This window comes from Cyprinodon tularosa, unplaced genomic scaffold (assembly GCF_016077235.1).
Source record: "Cyprinodon tularosa strain WSP-4 unplaced genomic scaffold, ASM1607723v1 ctg38, whole genome shotgun sequence".
Classification (NCBI taxonomy): Eukaryota; Metazoa; Chordata; class Actinopteri; order Cyprinodontiformes; family Cyprinodontidae; genus Cyprinodon; species Cyprinodon tularosa.
The window spans coordinates 65,975-86,103 of NW_024039096.1; the positions used below are offsets into that span (position 1 = coordinate 65,975).

At 37.4% G+C, this 20,129-nt stretch overlaps 2 protein-coding genes across 2 annotated transcripts in view; one reads left to right on the plus strand and one right to left on the minus strand.

The window, feature by feature from the left end:
* Window positions 1–7,659, plus strand: part of LOC119791049 (unconventional myosin-Id-like) — a gene marked incomplete at its 5' end in the record, with an annotated part of 66,303 nt that extends 58,644 nt beyond the window's left edge. Inside the window, one exon of the mRNA XM_038296885.1 lies at window positions 3,454–7,659. Within this exon, the coding sequence (XP_038152813.1) occupies window positions 3,454–3,610 (157 nt within the window). The remainder of the gene's footprint in view (window positions 1–3,453) is intronic.
* A 6,841-nt stretch (window positions 7,660–14,500) lies between these two features.
* cdk5r1b (cyclin-dependent kinase 5, regulatory subunit 1b (p35)) lies at window positions 14,501–20,129 on the minus strand. The gene is made up of 2 exons (XM_038297044.1): window positions 19,842–20,129; window positions 14,501–15,479 (listed from the first exon to the last, which is right to left on the minus strand). Exon 2 carries the CDS (start codon window positions 15,389–15,391, stop codon window positions 14,501–14,503), a length of 891 nt encoding a protein of 296 aa, XP_038152972.1. The 5' UTR covers window positions 15,392–15,479; window positions 19,842–20,129.

Consider the following 20,129-nt stretch of genomic DNA (forward strand, 5'->3'; position numbering starts at 1 on the left):
AGCACTGTCATCCTTCATAAAGGATGTTATTCTCTTACACAATCCTGCTCCCTTTGATCATAGCCACTAATATACACTCACATATATTCCTTTAATCTGCAAAGCTTTACTAGAATATTTTACGATGATAATAAAAATGGGGCTCGATTCTTGGCCCAGGATCTTTCTGCGTGGAGTTTGCATGTTCTCCCTGATCATGCACGGGTTTTCTCCGGGTACTCCGGCTTCCTCCCAAAGTCCAAAAACATGACTGTTAGGTTAATTGGTTTCTCTAAATCCTCCTTAGGTGTGAGTGTGTGAATGGTTGATTATCCTGTTTGTCTCTGTGTTGCCCTGAGATGGACTGGCGACCTGTCCAGGGTGTACCCCATCCAAATAGGCACCAGCACCCCTCACTTGGGATTAAGCGTGTCAGAAATTGGATGGATGGATGGTAAAAATGGAGATGCATAGATCCAATCCGATACCTGGGCTCAGAATATCGGCCAATACTGATCCGGTTTAACTGTTTAATCAATGAATGAACCATATATCTCACCGTGTGAGTGAAGGCTTTAGCCTAGACATAAACATTGTTAGAAAAAAGGTAACCAAGTAACAACTTGATATTATTCATTTACAAATAAGCAACAAAAAGAAAGAAATAACTCTTCCATGTAAAGGGCACTGGATTGGATCTCCGTATCCAATCCTGCTAATTAGTCCATATTGGACTAATATCAGATCCAGGTATCGTTTCTGTGCGTCTCTAAATAAAGGTTGTCTAATAACTCTCTGGACCTTTTCCTGCATCTTCAGGGCCAAAATATATTATGAAATAAATAACGTGAGACATTAAATATACTATTATGCCATTAAATGTGAATTAAATGTTGAACTAAATAAAAAAATAAAAATTCTTTTTTTATGAATATAATTACTGCACTGTGTATGGCTCAAACAATGAGGAGGTGTGCATTACATGCATTACGCATGCATAATGCGTAGTATAAAACACCACAACGAGCAACATTAGCTCCTGGCTACATTAAAACTGGGAAATGTACAGCTTCACGTTGTTTAATCCACTTGTAAAATATTTGATTGATTATCTCTGCCAAGGAGGTTAGGTTTTAGTCGAATTTCTGTGTTTGCTGGTCTGTCCGTCCGTCATAACTTTAAAAGTTATGAACAAATTTTAATGAATTTTTTCCAAAGATGCACCTCAGTTTAAGGAACAATTCAATACATTTTGGTGATGATCCACATCATAATTCGAATGCGGGAATCTTTTTTAAGGATTATTCAACATTATTTAGCAGAATAAGCAGTTCTTTCCTAAACCAGAGGGTGGCAGCAGTGACTATTGACAGCTTCAGCATCAGACTCAAAAAAGTCCAGAGGTATTATATTGAAGACAAAAACCCAGGAAAGGTCACCCATGCCTCACTCAAATTCTTGATCTTCTGATCAAACAATAAAGCAGAGTGAATGAAGACGTGAGCAGAACAGACACCAGAGGCTGCAGACACATGCTGTGTGCCTTATTTATACATTTATGAAATTATTTTGAAGAAAATTTTACCAAAATTGGATCTCATACTAAGGTACAATTTATTTAAATTCTGACAATGATCCAGATCATGTGTGAGTTTGAGCTATAGGTGGAAATCGCAGTATGGGACATAATTTGCTGCTTGGTGAAGCTCTGCGCTCCGATTGCTTTTCTGATTAATATTATGTTTAAATATAGAAACCATTTTTGTTGGCCTCCATTGGATTTTATCCGTTGTCAGGATACCTAGCCTCCATGCTTCATATTCACCTGAAATGGCTGGTTTGCATGTTGCTATGGTGACACTTATAATGAAGTGATATGACATTGATTTAACTTACGGACCTAGGCGTGTGTGTATATAAGAAAATAAGATTAAAATTTAACAAGGTATAAGTATGAATTATTATTAAAGCATGAAGTATTTTTATGGGGCGCCTCTCTGCTGTATTGTTATTTTTTGAGGTAACTGCTGGAATGTTTTCGGAGCTCCTGAAATGAAGTTTATATTAGGATTGTCAAAAGTATCGATACTAAAAAAAAATATAGATACTGAAACGTTGTATCCGGATACAATACTCATTTTCAAAAGTATCGATACAGTGCCACCACCAGTGGCACCTAAACAGTCATTCATCTAAAGTGCCGAATAGAGGAAAATGCACTTTCTAAACACTGTGTGATTGAATAATTCTGTGCACTTTTCAGTTTCAGGCATTTTTTGTAACAGTTGGGGCTGCTGAGAATTATTTTTTTTTTTATGTTATGTCTGCAAAGCATAGCCAAGAAAGGAACACTTAATTTTAATTTTTTTATCAAGCTTGCTTAATATTGTGCAAAGAACAAAAGCTCAAAAATATTGTTCTTATTGTTTATTCTATTTATTTATTGGATTTTGTTTATTAATGAAAATATTTCTGTAGAATTTTGGAGTCTTTGCTTTTATCCTTGTGCTATCGAAAATGGTATTGAGTATCGAATATTTTACTTAGTATCGGTATTGAATTGAAAAGTTTAGTAGCATGACAACCCTAGTTTATATGTTAATTAATTAAATAAGACTTTTTGATATCTTTTAAGCGTTCTTGATTAACTTTTGTTTAGGCTTTTTTTAAGACATTTTTTTAGGGTGGTCTAAAAATAAAGTGAGCTCTTCTGATAATTAGTTCATCAAATCATCACAGCAGCTGATGTTTCAGATCCGTTTGGATAAAATATTATTATGTGCCGTTCCTTTCTTTTATTTCCTTATTGGGAACCTCTGCAGGGATTGATCAGGGATGAGTTTTCTTTGGTTTTTCAGCTTTATGAGCGTTACCATGGTGATGCATAAATATCATGATGGCTGTTAGGTTCCAGTTCTGCTTGGTGGCAGAATGAGGTAAAAAAAAAAAATGTATTATTTTGATCAGGGGTTGGTAAACTTCTTAAACTTACAAGGAAAACTTTCATGATGGCTGGAGATGACTGACTAAATCAGGGGTCTCCAGCGGCTCTTAAAATGTATATAAAGAGTTAAATAATGTACTATAATGAATACCAGAATTAATGAATGATAAAAAAAGAACCAGAAATCTGTTTTAAGTACAATTATTCTTTGAATTAATGTAGGAATTCTGTGTATTACGGTGATATTATTTTAAAATTTCATTTATATAATAAAAAGAATAAATAGGTTTTTTGTTTTTTTGTAAAGTGTTGTGATATTTTGCGGCTCTAAACAACTTCGACTTGGTCGTACTTGAAGTTAAATGGCTCTTTGGATATGAAAGGTTGCAGACCCCTGAAGCCAAAAACATTGAAAAATGAACATTTAGTCACTAAATGTTCATTTTTCAATGTTTTTGGCTTCATCGTTTCATCATTTTCTTCCCATACTTAATAATTGTTCATGCCTCCATTTCCTTTTGTTTTCATAGTGAGAAGAGGAAGCTGCAGGTGAACATTTCCAGTCCAATCCAGTGCAGCATGAATGGACGAAAGTGCACGGTCGTGGTCGAGCCAAAGATCAACCAGTCACATCCGGACTTCACCAAGAGCCGAGCCGGGTACATCCTGGCTGTTCCTGGGAACTAAAACGGGCCAAAGAAGAAAAACGTTATAAATGCTCCCAGCCACTCTGAGATTATAATGAAGATTATATTTCTTTTGATTTACAGAGCTGCTGTTGATGTGACAAAGTAGTTCTACTCTTGGATTGATTCTTTAACCTAAGCCACATTTATTTTTATTAGTGTAGTTAAAAAAAGAATGATCAGTTGAACAGATTTATAACAAAATGCACTTATTATTCACCAAAGGGGAACGGTAGCTTTGGTTAAAATTTGTATTTGATTTAATTTGTTTGTGCAATATGAAGTTTGTTGCATACTTATTAGTGTTAATCAAGGAGAGAGCAGATTATTTGCCACACCCACAGTTGTTGCACAATGTCATCAAAATCCAAAGGTTTGAAGGGATTTTATTATCCCTGCATCTCCATAAATTATTCACCTCAAACCGGAACTCTTAAAAAATGAAGGTGGTTGTTTTTTATCTGCTTTAATGTGCACCATTTATGCTTTCAGAATATATCAGTGCTATCAAAGAGTTTCCCTACCTGCAGGAGATGATGAAATATTTGCTTTACTTACATGTTATCAGACTCAAAGTCTTAATTACCGAATTTAGTTTTCATAGCAGGATGTTTGGCAGAATGTGTTGAGCATATTCTTGACGTCCTATTATATGAAGCATGTTGGTATTTAATAATCCATCTGTTGCTGTGCATGCAAATAGGGTTTTACAGCACCAGTGCAACTAAGGCCAGGAAATGTAGTCCGTTTACTTTTTAAACTAATGCTTAGCAAAAGCGAAATTACAGGTAGCACATTAACCAAATTATAAAATAACTTTTGTTCTCTGCAGCTTTAAAAGTAAATGCTTTGGTTTAGTAATGGTAACCTTGCCAACTGTCTAATCCTTTGTGAACTCAAGCTTCTAAACTGAGCTTCAATCCACTCATTTATTTTCAGATCACGGCTTTCAGTGGTTTTCTGGAAGAGTTTGATATGGTCCAGAAAGACAAAAATTCTTTAGAGAGATGGACATCGTTTTTAAGTGAATAAAGATACAGGTTATCCTCTCTCAGCTCGTTCAGTAGCTCAAAGCTCGACACTTGAACCAAAAAGACAGAGCTGGACACATTCGGAAAGCTTTCCTCAGTCAGACTTTACTTTTACTTTTCTCAAAGTTTGGAAACCCAAATAACACAATCCATGTGATTTCAGTTGGTTTATTTTCTGCAAGGTGTCAGTTGTGCTAAAGTCATCACTTTGCTATGGTGTTAGTTATTTACAGAATGTGTTTTTTTAACACATTTCAACAACAAGAATGTCAGGAGGAAAAAAATGGTATGCAATTAGGAGCGGGGTATAAAAAACATACAGTGCAAAAGCTTTAAAAATGACAAGCGATCCATAGTTTGCAGTAATCTGGTTTCATTAAACATTAGCTAATGCCATTTACAGCACATATTTACAAACTCATTAGCTCATTATTTAAATTCACTCTCTGATTGAACAGCCAGAGCAGAGATTTGAGCTCCTAATATCCTAAAAAAAAAAATAACTGAGATAAAATATTTATTCCTGATCTTTGTTCTTGTGAAAAATAATCTTATGGGAAAATGTTCTAGATGATTGAAGTTTTTTTTTTTTTTTTCAAAAATGTTATCTTGTTTTTCTAGATGTTTAAAAGGGAATTACAAAAAAAAGACAAAATGAAGCCAAATGTTGTTAGATAAATGACTAAACAGAGAAAACCCCTTTTTTGTCCTCCAGACTGAGTTTTCTGGTTTGGTTCCCTGGGTGTTGTATGAAGGTTTTTATTTTTTCTAAATTACTTTGAGAATGTATTTTGAAGAGCTATTTTTAATCTGCTGCACTGTTTGTTGATGAAGCGCTTTGAGACGGGAAAGACCTGTTTTGAAAAGTGTAAATCTAGGAAGAGGTGTGGGTTTTGTTAGACGTTCATCAAAGCCGTGTGTTTCTGTCTGTGTGGACTAAAACAGTGCAGCTCTGCATGTCCCCCAGCGTGGAATTCACCCACAGGGTTCTCCTCTCCGCTCGGCTCATCATTAGGATGGACTTAGTGTCGTTTCTTACTACAGCCTCTCTCTCTCCAGGCCAAAGAGGGTTTGGTGAACAAAGCCTCATTTCTGCTTCCCTGCCTCTCCTCTCCGTCATTGCATGTCTGCACACGACTCCTGCTGTTAGATTATTGCCTCCTGGCCCAAAACGGGTCAGCCGACTGTCCAGCAGCTCACACAGGGATTTTGCTTTCTTTTTTTTTGGTTTTTCTCTATCATGTACTTTAGTTTTTTTGTGTAAAAGTAAAAAAAAAAAAAAAAAACAGCAGTGGGATGTGAATGGGGATATCCCAATGCACCCTTTAGATGAATGCGGGTTAGAGCTGAACATTTAATCTCTAATTTATCATCCTATCCAGTAAATATTAGCTTACACAAGAACAGGCTTCTAGCTGAAAGTTTTTTCTTTTCACTTATTTTTTTAAATATAGCAAAAAATATTTAAGACTCCAGTATTTGAAAGGACTTTTCACTACCTGTAATCTTTATTCAAGTAAACGTAGACCTAGCTATTTCAGAAGTTATCACTCGTCATCATTGACATTCATCTATATTATCGCATATACATTTTTTTTTCTGATATTTTGCTGACCTAAAGCACACAATTAATATGGCTACAAATATATGTTTTATCATTTTAAGTATTTTGAAAATATGCAGGCTAACAACACTCTGGAAAAATTATCTACAGTACTGTGCAAAAAATTTCAGTCATTCATTTTATGACATTGATTTTTTTCCTTCTGTGGACCAATTTCTATTGCAGAATTTTATCAGCAGTTCTTCCTGTGGTCTAAAGTTTGTTTCTTTGGTTTTCATATTTATTCAATAGTTTGTTTCATTCTTATTATCAACTTGTCAAAAAACAGGGTTTGGTCCAATTTCTTGTCCTTAATCTATGAAAAACTGATTAGTACACAGTTCTTTAGAGGGAAAATGTTTTTATTTAGTTGTTTTTGTTTTTTTGCACTAACACAATGATTCTCTGACACCTATTGACTGAATACTTGGTGTAAATTTGAGGAACTGAAGGATAAAAGAACGATTGTCAGATGTTTAAGATCTGATTTTCAGGTTTTGTTTTCTGCACTAAATTTTATTTTCATTTTTTGTTTGCCTGACACAATTAATTTTGTCCCTCACATGTCTACTTTTTATTTCTTAAGCACGTGATTGGAAAGAAAAATGATGGGTTGACACAAAACTGGACTGAAAATTTGCAAATAGCAGCCAAAGCCTAAGGGAACTTTTAAAGAACTACAAAAAGCCACAATAACTAATAATCACAACCACTTTTGGAGATTGCAAAAGTTTAAAATTTGGATAATAAATTACAGCAAATAACGAGATCTTTCAGATTCATACACAGTACTTGCAAAACTTCCCAGATTCTTCACTCCACCCAAAGTACCTTCTGAAAAATAGCTTATGATCCATACAGAATGTTATTCTTTAAAGGGGGAAAAAATATGCAAAATTGACAGAGTTATTTCCGTTGATTTATTTTTGAAGAAAAAATTAATATTTTAATTGTTTTGGACGTTTTGTTGATGATGAACATAGTTTAAAAAAAATGAAAGGGCATCTTATTATGTCTTGATAGAACTGTCTAAATATGAATGTCATCTTTGTTTTTCCACTATGTTTTTCACCGTCCTGTGCTTTAGGATTTTTAAGTTTGCTTCATGTTTTCAACCCTTCCATGTCAGCCAAATTATATTTTATTACGTTCTCAGTGATTTCTGCTCTCATTTGCTTTAAGTTAAATCAGCGTATGCACCTTTCCTTCAGTATGTGCCTATTTTAAGATTAAATTTATATTTTGTAATATTTCCATAAAACATATAGAAAATGGGTTACATTGCAGGTAAAACTAAAGGGAAATGCTGTAACTCTGTGTTGTTTTTTTATGATTCAGAATCGGCTGTTTATGATGTTCCACAATGAGAAATATTGAATTAATCAGTTTATAAATAAATTTTGTTTTGCTTCAGTAGCTGCTTCTGAGTCTCTGCCTCATTTATAATCAATGCAAAGCTTGATGTGTAATTGATGTAAAACTTCCAACGCCAGCTGCTGTTTCTAAAGTATAGAGAACAACTTTAATTTACCCAAAAACAGCCGTTTAACCAAGAGATGACAAAAAGCCAAACTATCAGTAGGTAATTTATGCAACAGCATCAAGACTTGAGGATCCACCTGCTTTAATTGGTGCCAATTATGGATTTTATATAACAGGAAACAAATGGGGGAAAAACGGCCTTGTCTCTACTGTGCCCTTTTTTCAAATCTCACCTCAAATGTACAAAATTATGGATGATATTCATTAAATAAAAAGGCCTTTCATAAAGCAATCAGTGCATTGAGGCTAACAATGCTAACCTTTAAATGGGAATGTTCCATTCAGCTAATAATTTTCTTAAATGGAGATAATAAGTAAAAACTTAAAACGTTCAGAGCTTTTTATATCACTTTGCTCTTACTGGTTACAAATGTAACCTTTACTAACAGTAACTAAACTCCTCAGGTGTGATTCGGTTAAATGTTCTTAACCCTTGTGTGGCGTTCATATTTTGGTTAATATCTGAGTATTTGTGGCTCACTTGGATTAACTGCTTGAATTAAATATAAGCAAACTATAATGATGAATTTTGCTTTGTAATTTTAATGTAGAATAAACCAGAGATTTCTTTTTTCCTTTTAACTATCACAATTAGTGGTCCTTTCACTGCAAAAATGATCTAGAAATAAGTTAAAATTTCTTAAATCAAGTGTATGTACCCTTAATTTTAGTAGATAAATTGGGATGATTTGCCAATGGAATGAGTATTTTTACTCTTAAAATAAGATAATTCGATAATATGCACTTGTTATAAGACAATGCAGTTGCTTATTCCTATTTTAAATGTAATTTGTCTTGTTCCATTGGCAAAGTGTCTCACTTACTTCCTCAATTAAAAAACAAATACGCTTAGTTTAAGAAAAAATGACTTATTTAGATTTCCATTTTTTGCAGTGTTGCTTTGGGCCCTTTCTTTCCCCCTAAAAAAGACAGAGCTCTGGTTGTACAGAAGGAAAATTATGACGTATCAAAGAGACGCATAATATGAATGGTAACAAAAGAGTCCAGAAAAACTTCTAAAGAGATTAGAGGTGAACTTCAACCTCAAAGAACATTAGTGTCAGATCTCATCATTCATCACAGTTTGAGCCGAAGGCGATCTAAGTCGACTCTGCTGAAGCATGGCTGAAAAGCAATGTCTGACTCTCGTTTGTTATTTTTGTTTTTATTACTTTTGCCAGTTTAAAGTTATTTCTGTGACCATTGTGGGTTTTTTTTTTTTTTCTTTCATTAAACAAGTGGTACCAAGAATTTTGGCGATGTGTGTATGTGGGTGAAATGAGAAATAAGAAAAAGTTTCAAGTCGAAAAGTTCAACCCTCACTGCACACTGGAAAAACAATCTAGAAATAAGTGAAAATGTCTCAAATTAAGTGTATTTAACCTTAATTTGAGCAGGTAAATGAGATAGTTTGCCAATAAAATTAGTATTTTTACTCTTAAAATAAGATAAGACAATATACACTCGAAATACGACAATGCACTTGTCTCATTTACCTACTTAATAAAGAGTAAAAACACTTAATTTAAGAAATTTTTACTTATTTACAGATCATGCTGGTGGTGGTATAATGGTGTGGAGGATATTTTCTTGGTAAACTTTTGGCCCCTTATTACCACTTGAACATGGTGTCAACCCAACAGCCTACCTGAGTATTATTGCTGACCATGTCCATCCCTTTATGATCACAGCATAGTCATTCTATTATAATGCTTCAATTGGTAACAAGTAATTAAATCAAGTTGATCCCACACTGCAAAAACGATCTGAAATTAAGTAAAAATTTCTTAAATCAAGTGTATTTACTAGGGATGCACGATATTGGGATTTTGGCCGATATCCGATATTCCGATATTTTAAAACTCATGTAGCCGATAACCGATATCGATACTGATGTTAAAGCTGGACAAAAATACGTAGTCATTGAAAATAGCAGTTTTGTTATCCATTTCTGACACTTTGAAAAATAATAAACTCAAATATATTTTCATATGCTGATATCAAATAGATTTTTAAAAACGCGGTATCGATCTATTTTACTTTCAAAATCTCGTGACATGTCATCGTTCCGTTACAAACTCTCGTGATATTTTGCAAATTCTTGTGAGATTTTGTTAGTAAAATAGATCGATACCGCGTCAATATATCAACATATAAAAATATGGCAAAATTTCGTGAATTTTCGGGGGATTTCGTAGCATAACGATGACATATAGCAATATTTCATTAGTAAAAGAGATTGATATGGTGTTTTTAAATGGCAATATAGCAGCATATGAAGATATTGTGATATTTTAATGTATCAATATTTTTTCCCTCGTCTTTAGAAGTTTTTAAGTCTGTAAAAAAGAAGTTTTTGAGGAAGAAGAAGTAGTTTTTTTTAGACTTTAGAAACTCAGAAGCTAATAAAATATCCTATATATGGCTGATGTCCGATATTCAGTTTTAAGGCCGATACCGATAGGGGGCCGATTATATCGTGCATCCCTAGTATTTACATTTAATTTGAGCAGGTAAATAAGATAGTTTGCCAATGGAATTAGTATTTTGACATTTAAAATAAGATAATTAGATGATATGCACTTAAAATAAGACAACGCAATAGTTTTTTCTTATTTCAAATGTAAATTGTCTTGTTCCATTGGCAAAGTAGATGCAAGATTAGGACGATAACCAAAGGCCAGGAATCACAAGATGTCGGTCCGCGCCAAATACGCATATGTAGATCCAGGTTGTTTGGATATTTTTCTCCTTTCATAAAGAACATCATCAGCTAGGCACTGTATTTTGTGTTCACTCAGGTTATATTTGCCTCATATCAAAAATGTTTGATCAACAGAAGCATTCTAGCAAGTAAAACTGTAAGGGGGTCAATACTTTTCCACAGCGCTGTGGGCCCAACATTTTTGCACAAAGCACAACTCTGGGAGGGGTAGATAAAGGACGTCACCAGAAGAAATTACAAAACACAAACTTGAACCATCAGTGCATTTTATTTTTTTCATCACAGTACAAAAATAAATTAAAATAAGCTGAAACATACTAAAAAAAGTGTAGATTACAGCGACTGCTTTTTTTGTCTTTAAAAAAAAAAAAAAAAAGAATGACTTTATTAAACAGTTTTTTTCACCTTTATCCCACCAAGATGTGTCTGGTTACTGTTTTCTTCTTACCCTTCTAAGAAAACAACACATTCTTCTGTACAAACAAAACGCTGCCATTTTCACTCACTCATCCACTCATTCGCGCACACATGCAGCTCACTGAGCAAATGTTTTTGAATTTCTGAATCACCATTTTATCTACAAACAACAAGATACAGAAAAGAATCCGACAGAAGTATTTTAACTATCAATTTAGTCTTTTTTTAATGTTTCATAAGCTTATAAACAACTAGTGAACAATGCAAGTGAAGAAACATGGCACATTTTAAGCTGAGAGAGGAAACAGTATTTTCAATTGTCAATTTGAGGCTTTTTTTAACCTTCAGTTCTTATTTCCTGGTGGATGATAAGAAGTCCATCCATTTGTTTCTCCTAGTTTACAGAAGAAAAGGAATCCTGTTTGGTAAAGTGTAGCATAATCGCTTTACTCCGATGGTCCCTATGCTCAGGAGACACTGGTTCACACAAGATGTTTTCAGTAGCACATCTACAAATATATAAGCTCCTGCTTCTTATTTGTGTGGAACCAGGTTGGGTATATTAAAATATTTTTGTGGCAGGGTAACATCAAGGCTGCCATATCAATGGTGGTCAGATTAAACAATGGTTTTCATGAATGGGCCCAAAAACAGATAATTAAACCAGTTCAATCTTCATTCCAAGCAAATATCAGCTAGCCTGCTGCACCAACAATCTCCACCTCTTAACACCCTTCCCTTTCTTCTGACTCGGTGTGCCCACATAAATAAATATATAAATAAATACCTAAATGGCAATAAGTTATGTCGGTATAAGTTGCTGAAAACCTACCTCAGTATCTAAGAGGTTTAATCAATGATATGGCACTGTAAGAACATTTTTAACGCTGAAGCTGAAGCATGAGCACAAGAGTGGTTGCAATGCAAACTGTTGACAAAAAAGTACAATAAGAAATGTTTTCCCTGGTAAATAAATAGCTTTTTTTTTTTTTTTAGCAAGCAGAGATAAATAAAACTAGTCACTTTGTTCACAGCATTCTCTAACGCAGATGCAGTCAAATTTGCAAATCAAGTAAAAAGGAAGAATAACCATAATGATAATAATAATAATAACAACTCCTGGAGGCTTCATAAAGTTGCATGGCACACGTGCAAAATGTTACATTTCTAAGTAGAAAAGAAAACTTGTTGGAGATAAAAGCAAAGAGCCTCTGAGGAGCAAAACATCCATGATACTGTTTTCTTTTCTTGTTTTTTTTTTTTCCAAACAAAGAAAGTCTTTCTGAGCAAACGATATTCATCACCCAGTATTTTTTATTTTATCTAGCTTTTTTATCAAAAGTTTGAGAAAGCAGAACTGGTCCTGTTCGTCCAGTTTTAGAACCCCCCCCCCCAAAAATCCAAACTCTGAATCCGTCTCCGCTCAGATCGAGACCTTTCTGTCTTCTGATGGTCAGCTACGCATCGCAGCGAAACAAGAAAAACGTCCGTGTCAGTGGAGGGGATGTTCCAATGAGGCAGCCGGGATGCCTGTTCACCCGTGGAGCGTGAAGAAAGCCAGTCAGGCGATGGCCCTCACCCTCCTGCAGTAGGCAGTGCACATCACATCGTCAAACAGTCAGAAAGTCACTGGTGGGCTACTGCAGCTTCAGTCCTGTCCACATTCAATGCTGCAGCTTCCTTTCATGTATTTTTTTTTTTTTTTTGTCATTTTACCCTATTTTGATGTATTTTAAATTAGTGGTGTCATCTAACACTTGGTAAAGAATTCACCCAAATCTGGCATTTTTCAACATATATACAGTGCTTCTAAATCATCTCTAATTTCTTTACATTTTGCCTTGAAGGAATCCAACTGCCTGATAATTATTTAAATTATCTTTTTCAAAAGTTCTTTGGACCTTCTGAAGGTCTTTCAAAACTTCTCCGGGGAAAATTATACAGTTTGTTTATAAAAAATGTGGATGGTGGAAAACTGAGTGAATAATTCCTGTACTGGTAGCTAGAAGTCACATCTTTGAGGATGAGACAAGCGTTTTTGTCTTTAGTAGCTCGTTGGCTTTTACCTTTTTTTGGTTTCATACAGGCTTCAGGTCCAATTAAATTCATCCGCTGGGAGGCCCGTCCCGTGAGTATAGAATCAAATTGAATAGAACAGATTAGAGTTCAACTTTTCTCTTCCATAGTGGAGAAACTTCTTGTATAAATCATTGAAATAGAAAAGGATAGAAATTGAACTTTAGGAGCGGGGTATAAAAAAACAGTGGAGAAATTAACTGCAATTTAACCCATACCCTTGGGGAGCAGTGGGCTGCCATTGTGTGGAGCACAGGAAGCAGTATGGGGTTTCGGGTCTTGCTCAGGGACCCAGAGTGCAGGCTGTGGGGATCAAACTGAGTACTTGCAACCTTCTCAGAGCACAAGCACGCTGCTCCAACCACTAAGCCAGGGGTGGGCAATTCCAGTTCCTGGGGGCCGATATTCTGCAACATTTTGATCCATCCTTGGTCCATCACACCTGAATCAAATGGTTGAGTTACCTCCTCAGTAGGCTGATGAAGGTTCTCAGTCATCCAGGTCATAGTCATTCCGTAAAAAAATCAAAAAATATCCACTGGACTTGGTTTTCAAGATTTGAAGACGTTTCGCCACCTCTCCAGGAAGCTTTCTCAATTCAAATGCCTTATATGGATATCCATATAAGACTCAAACTCACTGCGGATCCAGACATTTGAATTGAGAAAGCTTCCTGGAGAGGTGGCGAAACGTCTTCAAATCTTGAAAACCAAGTCCAATGGATATTTTTTGAACTCCTCAATAGGCAGTCAGTTCCTCCAGGGTTCTCTCAATCATCTAATGACTTGATTCAGGTGCTTTGAACCAAAGGCACATCTAAAAGTGGCAGGATACCGGCCCTCAGGAACTGGAATCGCCCACCCCTGCACTAAGCCAACACTCCCCATTGGACTGGTGTTTTGCTAAAAACAGATATTAAAATATATTCAGTGTGGATGAAAACTCAGCATTATCTCTAGGTGTTCCTGGTGGAAGGTGAAGCTCAACTCAACCTAAAATCACCCATCAACCTGATACGTAGTGTTGAAGTTCAACCATATTTTGCATGTAGGCCAAAAAGTGTCCTTTTCTTACTTTGAGAAAGTCTGCGAAAGACTGAAAGATTACAAGAAAGCAAAATGTAAAGAATCGAGGAATCATTTGTTCACAATCCTGTATATTTGTTTTTTTTTAAAAAGCATTCATTCTTGGGTTTACATCCTTAGCAAGTTTGAAAATAGAATCTTGCCCTGACATTTACAAGCAAAAAGCCCAGTGCCCTGGGAGCATTGTTATCCTTTCAATATATGCAAATACTGGATAAAATGTCAAAACTAGTTTATACAAATATGAAACACTCTGCAGTATCCTGGCTTATCAGCAGTTTGGACAGAAGTGAATAAATAGCATCACTGATCATCTTGAAAAGGTGTCAAAATGCCAGATTAGAGTTTACCCCCCCTCCCCATTGTTCCCTAAAACCCCCCCCCCCCCCCCCCCCCCCCCCCCGGCATCCCCTCACCGGTCCAGGCTCCTCTCCTCCTCCTTCTGGCTCTCGTTCTTCAGGTCGGCAAACACCTGAGTGAAATAGTGGGGGTCAGAGTTGATCTGGAGCATCTTGGCGCTCATCAGGTTGATGACGGAGAGGCAGCGGTCCCAGAAAGTCTCCTTGGAGCTCTCCACAAGAAAAGGCTTGAGCGGGTAGGAGATCTCGTTCCCCATGTAGGAGTAGGACAGGTAGAGGCAGGTGAGGAGCACAGCCTGCAGCTCATGCTCTGTGGCGACCTCAGAGGAGACCACATCACGGCACAGCATGTAGACAAAGACCACGTTGGCAGGTGTGATGAAGCCCTGGTCCTGCCAGCCTTGCAGCAACAGGGAGCGATCGACACTGCGCAGCCAAAGCACCGGGTCGGTGGGAGAGAGATGCTTCAGCCGGTAGCAGCGCCTGCACAGGAACTCCCCGAGGCAGCGCAACAGTTCGCTGGTGGAGGCCTGGACAATAACCCTCTTAGGGGTCCCTGGGGCCACATTGGAGTTAGTTAGGGGGGCCTTCTTGACTGAGGATGTGTTGTTGGAGCCCTTGCTGAGAGCTGGGCTGCTCTGATCTTGGGTGAAGCTGGACAGATTAGCGCAGGACTGCGACTTCTTCAGGTTCTCATTGTTCAGGTGGGACACGTTGTTCTGGTAAGTGCCATTGGGTTGCACTTTCTTGGAGCTCTTCTTCTTGGCTGACACCGCCACAATCCGCTTCCATGGCAACACATTTATAAGCGAGTGGCGCTTCAGGTTCTTGTCTTTGGCGTTCTTGCTGTTCTGCACGGCGGTGTAGTGACCCACAGTAGCAGAGCCGTCTTCGAAGAGAGCCGCCTTCCGGTAGCTGGGGGACAGAGACAGAACGGTTCCCATGGTGGCAGCTGGGAGGCGTCCAGGAGCTTCAGCGTCAGAGATCTGAGCTCTTTGAGATGATTTTTATCACCTGGACGACCTGCACCTCCTGTAAGAAGACAATAACTTGGGAAGATTAGACTAAAGATTCATATTTTATCATACTGAAATTAATGTCGCTTGGATTTATGTGCTACAAAACACAATTACTTCATAACTAATAATAAAAATAAATTTGTTTTATAATGGATGTTGCATTTGAAATAAAATATCAAAGTGCTAAGAATATGTGGTTAAAAACAGTTCACAAATTATAATAAAAACCAAAACACAGTAATACACCATAAAAATTAGATTGAAGTATTAAAAAGCTGTTTGAAATAAGAATGTCTTCAGGATAACTATGAAGTTAAATTTTGCACAGTAATCTTTTATTTTACAGTTAAGGACCTGTAAAGTGCAGCGTGCAATCGAAAATCATTTCCCCTCCCCATCCATCAAACTGACTTTTTCTTTTAAGCTTTTGACACAGATTTTAAATTGTCTGAAGGCATGGCACTTTGACCAGGCCATTTCAGCACATAAATATGCACTGGTCTTATCGGTTCCACAGTAGCTTTTGGGTGTATGTTTAGGGTCGCCGTAAATGTTAAGGTTCCTGGGGTTTTGCTGTTTTTACTGGTGTGAGTGAGCTGGACACCTGAGAACATGTCTCAGTAAAGAGGACTAGAATGTATTTAAGGAGGCGAAGGATCATCTCTCTTTTACCCTTGATGGTATTCCAGCCAAAGTCGTAAACCAAGAATGGCTTTCTTGTTGAAATTTGTCTTCTTCGGGGTTCCTCTTCGGCCTGGAACCCTGACGCATTAAAGAAAGCTGAACAAATGAAAGAATCAAGGAAGAACTAGAATGCAGAGGGGAGTCTAAATCTCTGGATGAACAAATCTCTCTGGCTATTCGCATTGACAATGTATTTCTGTCCATTGTGTGCCCGCAACAAAGCTAGTCTCCAGCCAATGGTCTTCGTCAGGCTTAGATGTAGACAAACTTTAATGCCATTTTGTATACACAGGGTGTATACAAAACAAAATTTTGTTGCATACAGCTTACAACAGCATGATGATCTTGCAGTTGGAGCAAGATAACCATTACCGATATAAAGTGCAGCAGTGATCAGACTGTACAATCACCTATAAACCATTGCCTATCCCTAAACGTCCCTGGTGTCATATCGCCTTGGATTTCATTACTAGACTATTACCATTCAAAGGTTTCACCACTATCCTCATTATAATCAACAGCTTCTCCAAAGCCTGCTACCTCATCCCTCTTCACCAACTTCCATCTCACTTGAGACGGCTCACCTCCTGACTAAGCATGTTTTTTGCCTTCATGAAATCCCTTGTGAAATCCTGTCAGACAGTGATCTACACCTGATCTCCCGGATCTGGAAGGAGTTTTGTACTTCTTTGGGGGCCAAGACAGCTCTCAGTTCAGGTTTTCATCCCCCAAAAAATGGTCCATCTGAACTCATGAACCAGGAGCTCGTGGCATCTCTATGCTGCCTCTGTTCGTCACTCCCATCATCATGGAGTACTAAGTTGCGTTGGGTTAAATATGCACATAATTTTCACATTTCTCATCTGCTACTGACTCTGTTTGAGTCCTCTCTAGGATACCAACCTCCCCTGCTTCCATCTGACAAGCAGGACATTGCAGTTACCTCTCTTAAACATTCAGCGCATCAGATGGGTCTGGAACCGGATGGTTTCTGCCTTAAATCGTTGAGTGGAAACAGATCGATGTCTGTCTGATTAGAGAAGGATTCCTGCCTCGCCAGTACTCACCTGTACAAAAGGTTTGGCCATTAACTTGTGACATTAACCATTTGTCCTGAGTCATTCTGCGGTTCATAGAAAATTCATCCTGTTTTTCACGTCTCTCTGATCAAGCCTACTCCTCTTTGCCTTCCTTCCACTTCCCCTGAGACACTGGCAATCACCCGGCCGGTTGCTCGTTGCAGAGGAAGGGGTTTCTAGTATCTGGTCGATTGAGAGGGTAATGGACCCCAGGAATGGTCTTCAATCCCTTGTTTTTTTATTTTGGACTCTGACCTTGTTCTGGACTTTGGGGCTTCTTTTCCTTCCTCTTCTGGACCTTGCGGGAAGTCCTTTAAGGGGAGGTAATGTTAGGCTTTTTGGGGTTTTGCTTTTTTTTCTGGTGTGAGTGAGCTTCCTGTCAGTGAGAGAATCTTTGCTGGTGGCTTGGTTGACCCATGTTGCTGCACACCTGAGAACATTTCTCAATCAAGATGACTAAGGATAATTTCTGGATGATTACCCCTGATTCTATTCCAGCCAAATACCTAAACCGGGAATAACTTTCTTGTTGAAAATGTCTTCTTGTGAGTCTCTTTAATGCGGACTCTGTTATTGTTTCAGACAACCAGTGAACCTCAGTTTGTCTCAGATCTTCATGGAAAAGGTCTTACCTGTGTGCAGCAGTTCTCAGTCTTCATTAACTGCCTTCTGTCCAGCACAATGTCTCTTCAAGTACCAACACTCTCCGATCTAACTCACATTCTCCTTGATCTCTAGGGTACAATCTGCAAAGCACGCTGAATCAAACCTCTGCAGATCCATGCTACCACCCCTTCATCTCTCAAGTAAGAAAATCAATTAGTCATCAGGTAGCATCAAGCACCTCCTACCTGATCAGTCTGGTTTCTCCCTTCAGATCAACAACAGAGTTCCACTAACTTCCGTCACTTCTCTGGTTCCAGATTGTTTTTCCTTTTGTAAATAAAACATTAGAATTCACTGGTTCTTTATGTGATTCTGCATGTAGGTCAAAAAACTACAAACCAACATGACATTCAACCTGTAACATGTTCTTCCATGGATGGTGGAATTGTTTTGCATCTCTGACCTACTTTACCATCCATGCTAAGGAAAACATTCCCGCAACATGATGCTGCCATCAGTAATTTCTAAAGGAGTAAATATCTTAAAGTGTTGCCATTTATAGAGTTTTGCCTGATTATAGAATGGTTTAATACATGGCTTACAGCAAAATGCATGTATAATGTTTTCCAGACTTCTAAACTATCCATCTGTATCTTTAGCTGACTGTTCAGGATCATTTTCCTGCAGTATTGTAATGTTTCTCCCTTGTCTGAAAGTGGTTTGTAGCCTGTAACAGCTTTTCTTTATATATTTGTTATTATTTACCTATATTCATCTTCACACCCACTTGAATAAATGAAACATCTCTACAACATGCTTCTATCAGCAACACATTTCCCAACAGGCTTGGTGTGTTCAGGGTTATCTACAGTTTTATTTATTTATTTATTTATTTATTTATTTATTTTTTCATTTTCAAATGATGTTTTATGAACTATCCCTACTTTAAATCTCTCCACAACCGTAACCCTGGATTTTTTGCTGCTTTTCTTGATCTTCCTTATATGTTGTCTAATTTTTTTAAAATAACATTCAAAGGCTCAAAAATCAATTGGATTTAAACTGAGATCGAATTACACAAAGACACTTCTTGAGTATTATCTTCTGCAATTGTTTTTTATAGTTATCTAGGTAATGGGGTCCAAATTCATGGCACACTGTTAAAAAATGCATTCTTTATGCATCATTTTCCTTCCAATCTACAATTCTGTAAGGTGAACCACATAAAATCCCAAATAATCTTTTTTTTTCTTAAAAGAAAAATGTGGAAGTGCTAAATATAGCCTACGAGTTAAAGACAACCTTGGATTTAGGCTCCACGGATGATTGAAAATGGATCTATAATCCATAGTTTGCAGCAAGAGATTTATGGTGGACAGATGAGGGTGAATCATGCGTCCATCCGTCCGTCTGTCAACATCCAACCCCCCCACCCCCACTCCAACCAACTGTAAACAACCACCTTAATCAAACTAGGTGAAGGTCAAACTAGGTGCAGTAATAAGACGAAAAACAAGAAAATGTCCCATGTCTAGTTCATCTTAATCTAAATCCAATAAACAAGCTGATTATTGGATAATCCCCCCCCCAACAAATTGAACGACTGTTGAGCCTATAGGCTTCACTCCATCATCACGTTGTATACCTGATCACCGACTCCAGATGCGCGTGAAAAAAAGCAGAACATCAGCTTTTTTATGTTTGATATTAACAGAGAGATAAGGGCCGCACGCACGCTGCGCTCTCCATGGTGCTGAATCTGCGCGACCAAACCAGATCTGTCGCCCTGATAGGCGGTGGCTCATGGAAGGTAAATATGTTTGTTTTTTTCACACTCCATCTGTTAATCTATAAAGCATATACATATACTGTGATTATTTTACTAGAATTGAATCTATTTTTTTCATGATTTGACAGTATAAATGCGCATTTCTTTCACTTGAGCAGAGGAATCCAACAAATCTCTTCAAACAGATGTATTGCGCTAAAAAAACAGACAAACTCACCAGATCTCCAGCTAAATGATTCAAAAGGCGATGGTCTTCCTTAGAATGATGCGTCTAAAAATATTAAACCATCTCGATCAAAGTAATTGCAACAAAGAAAATAATCCTGGATCCTCCAAAGAGACGGGAGAGAAAAGTGAAAAAAAGGCGGAAAGATGATAAACTGGGCAAGAGTGCGCGGTGTGCAGACGGTGTTGGGCAGCTGTGGAATGGATGCTCAGATCAAGATGTGCTCCTGGTCCCGATGGCCGCGAGATGCGGATGCTGTGAGAGCTGATGTTGTGATCT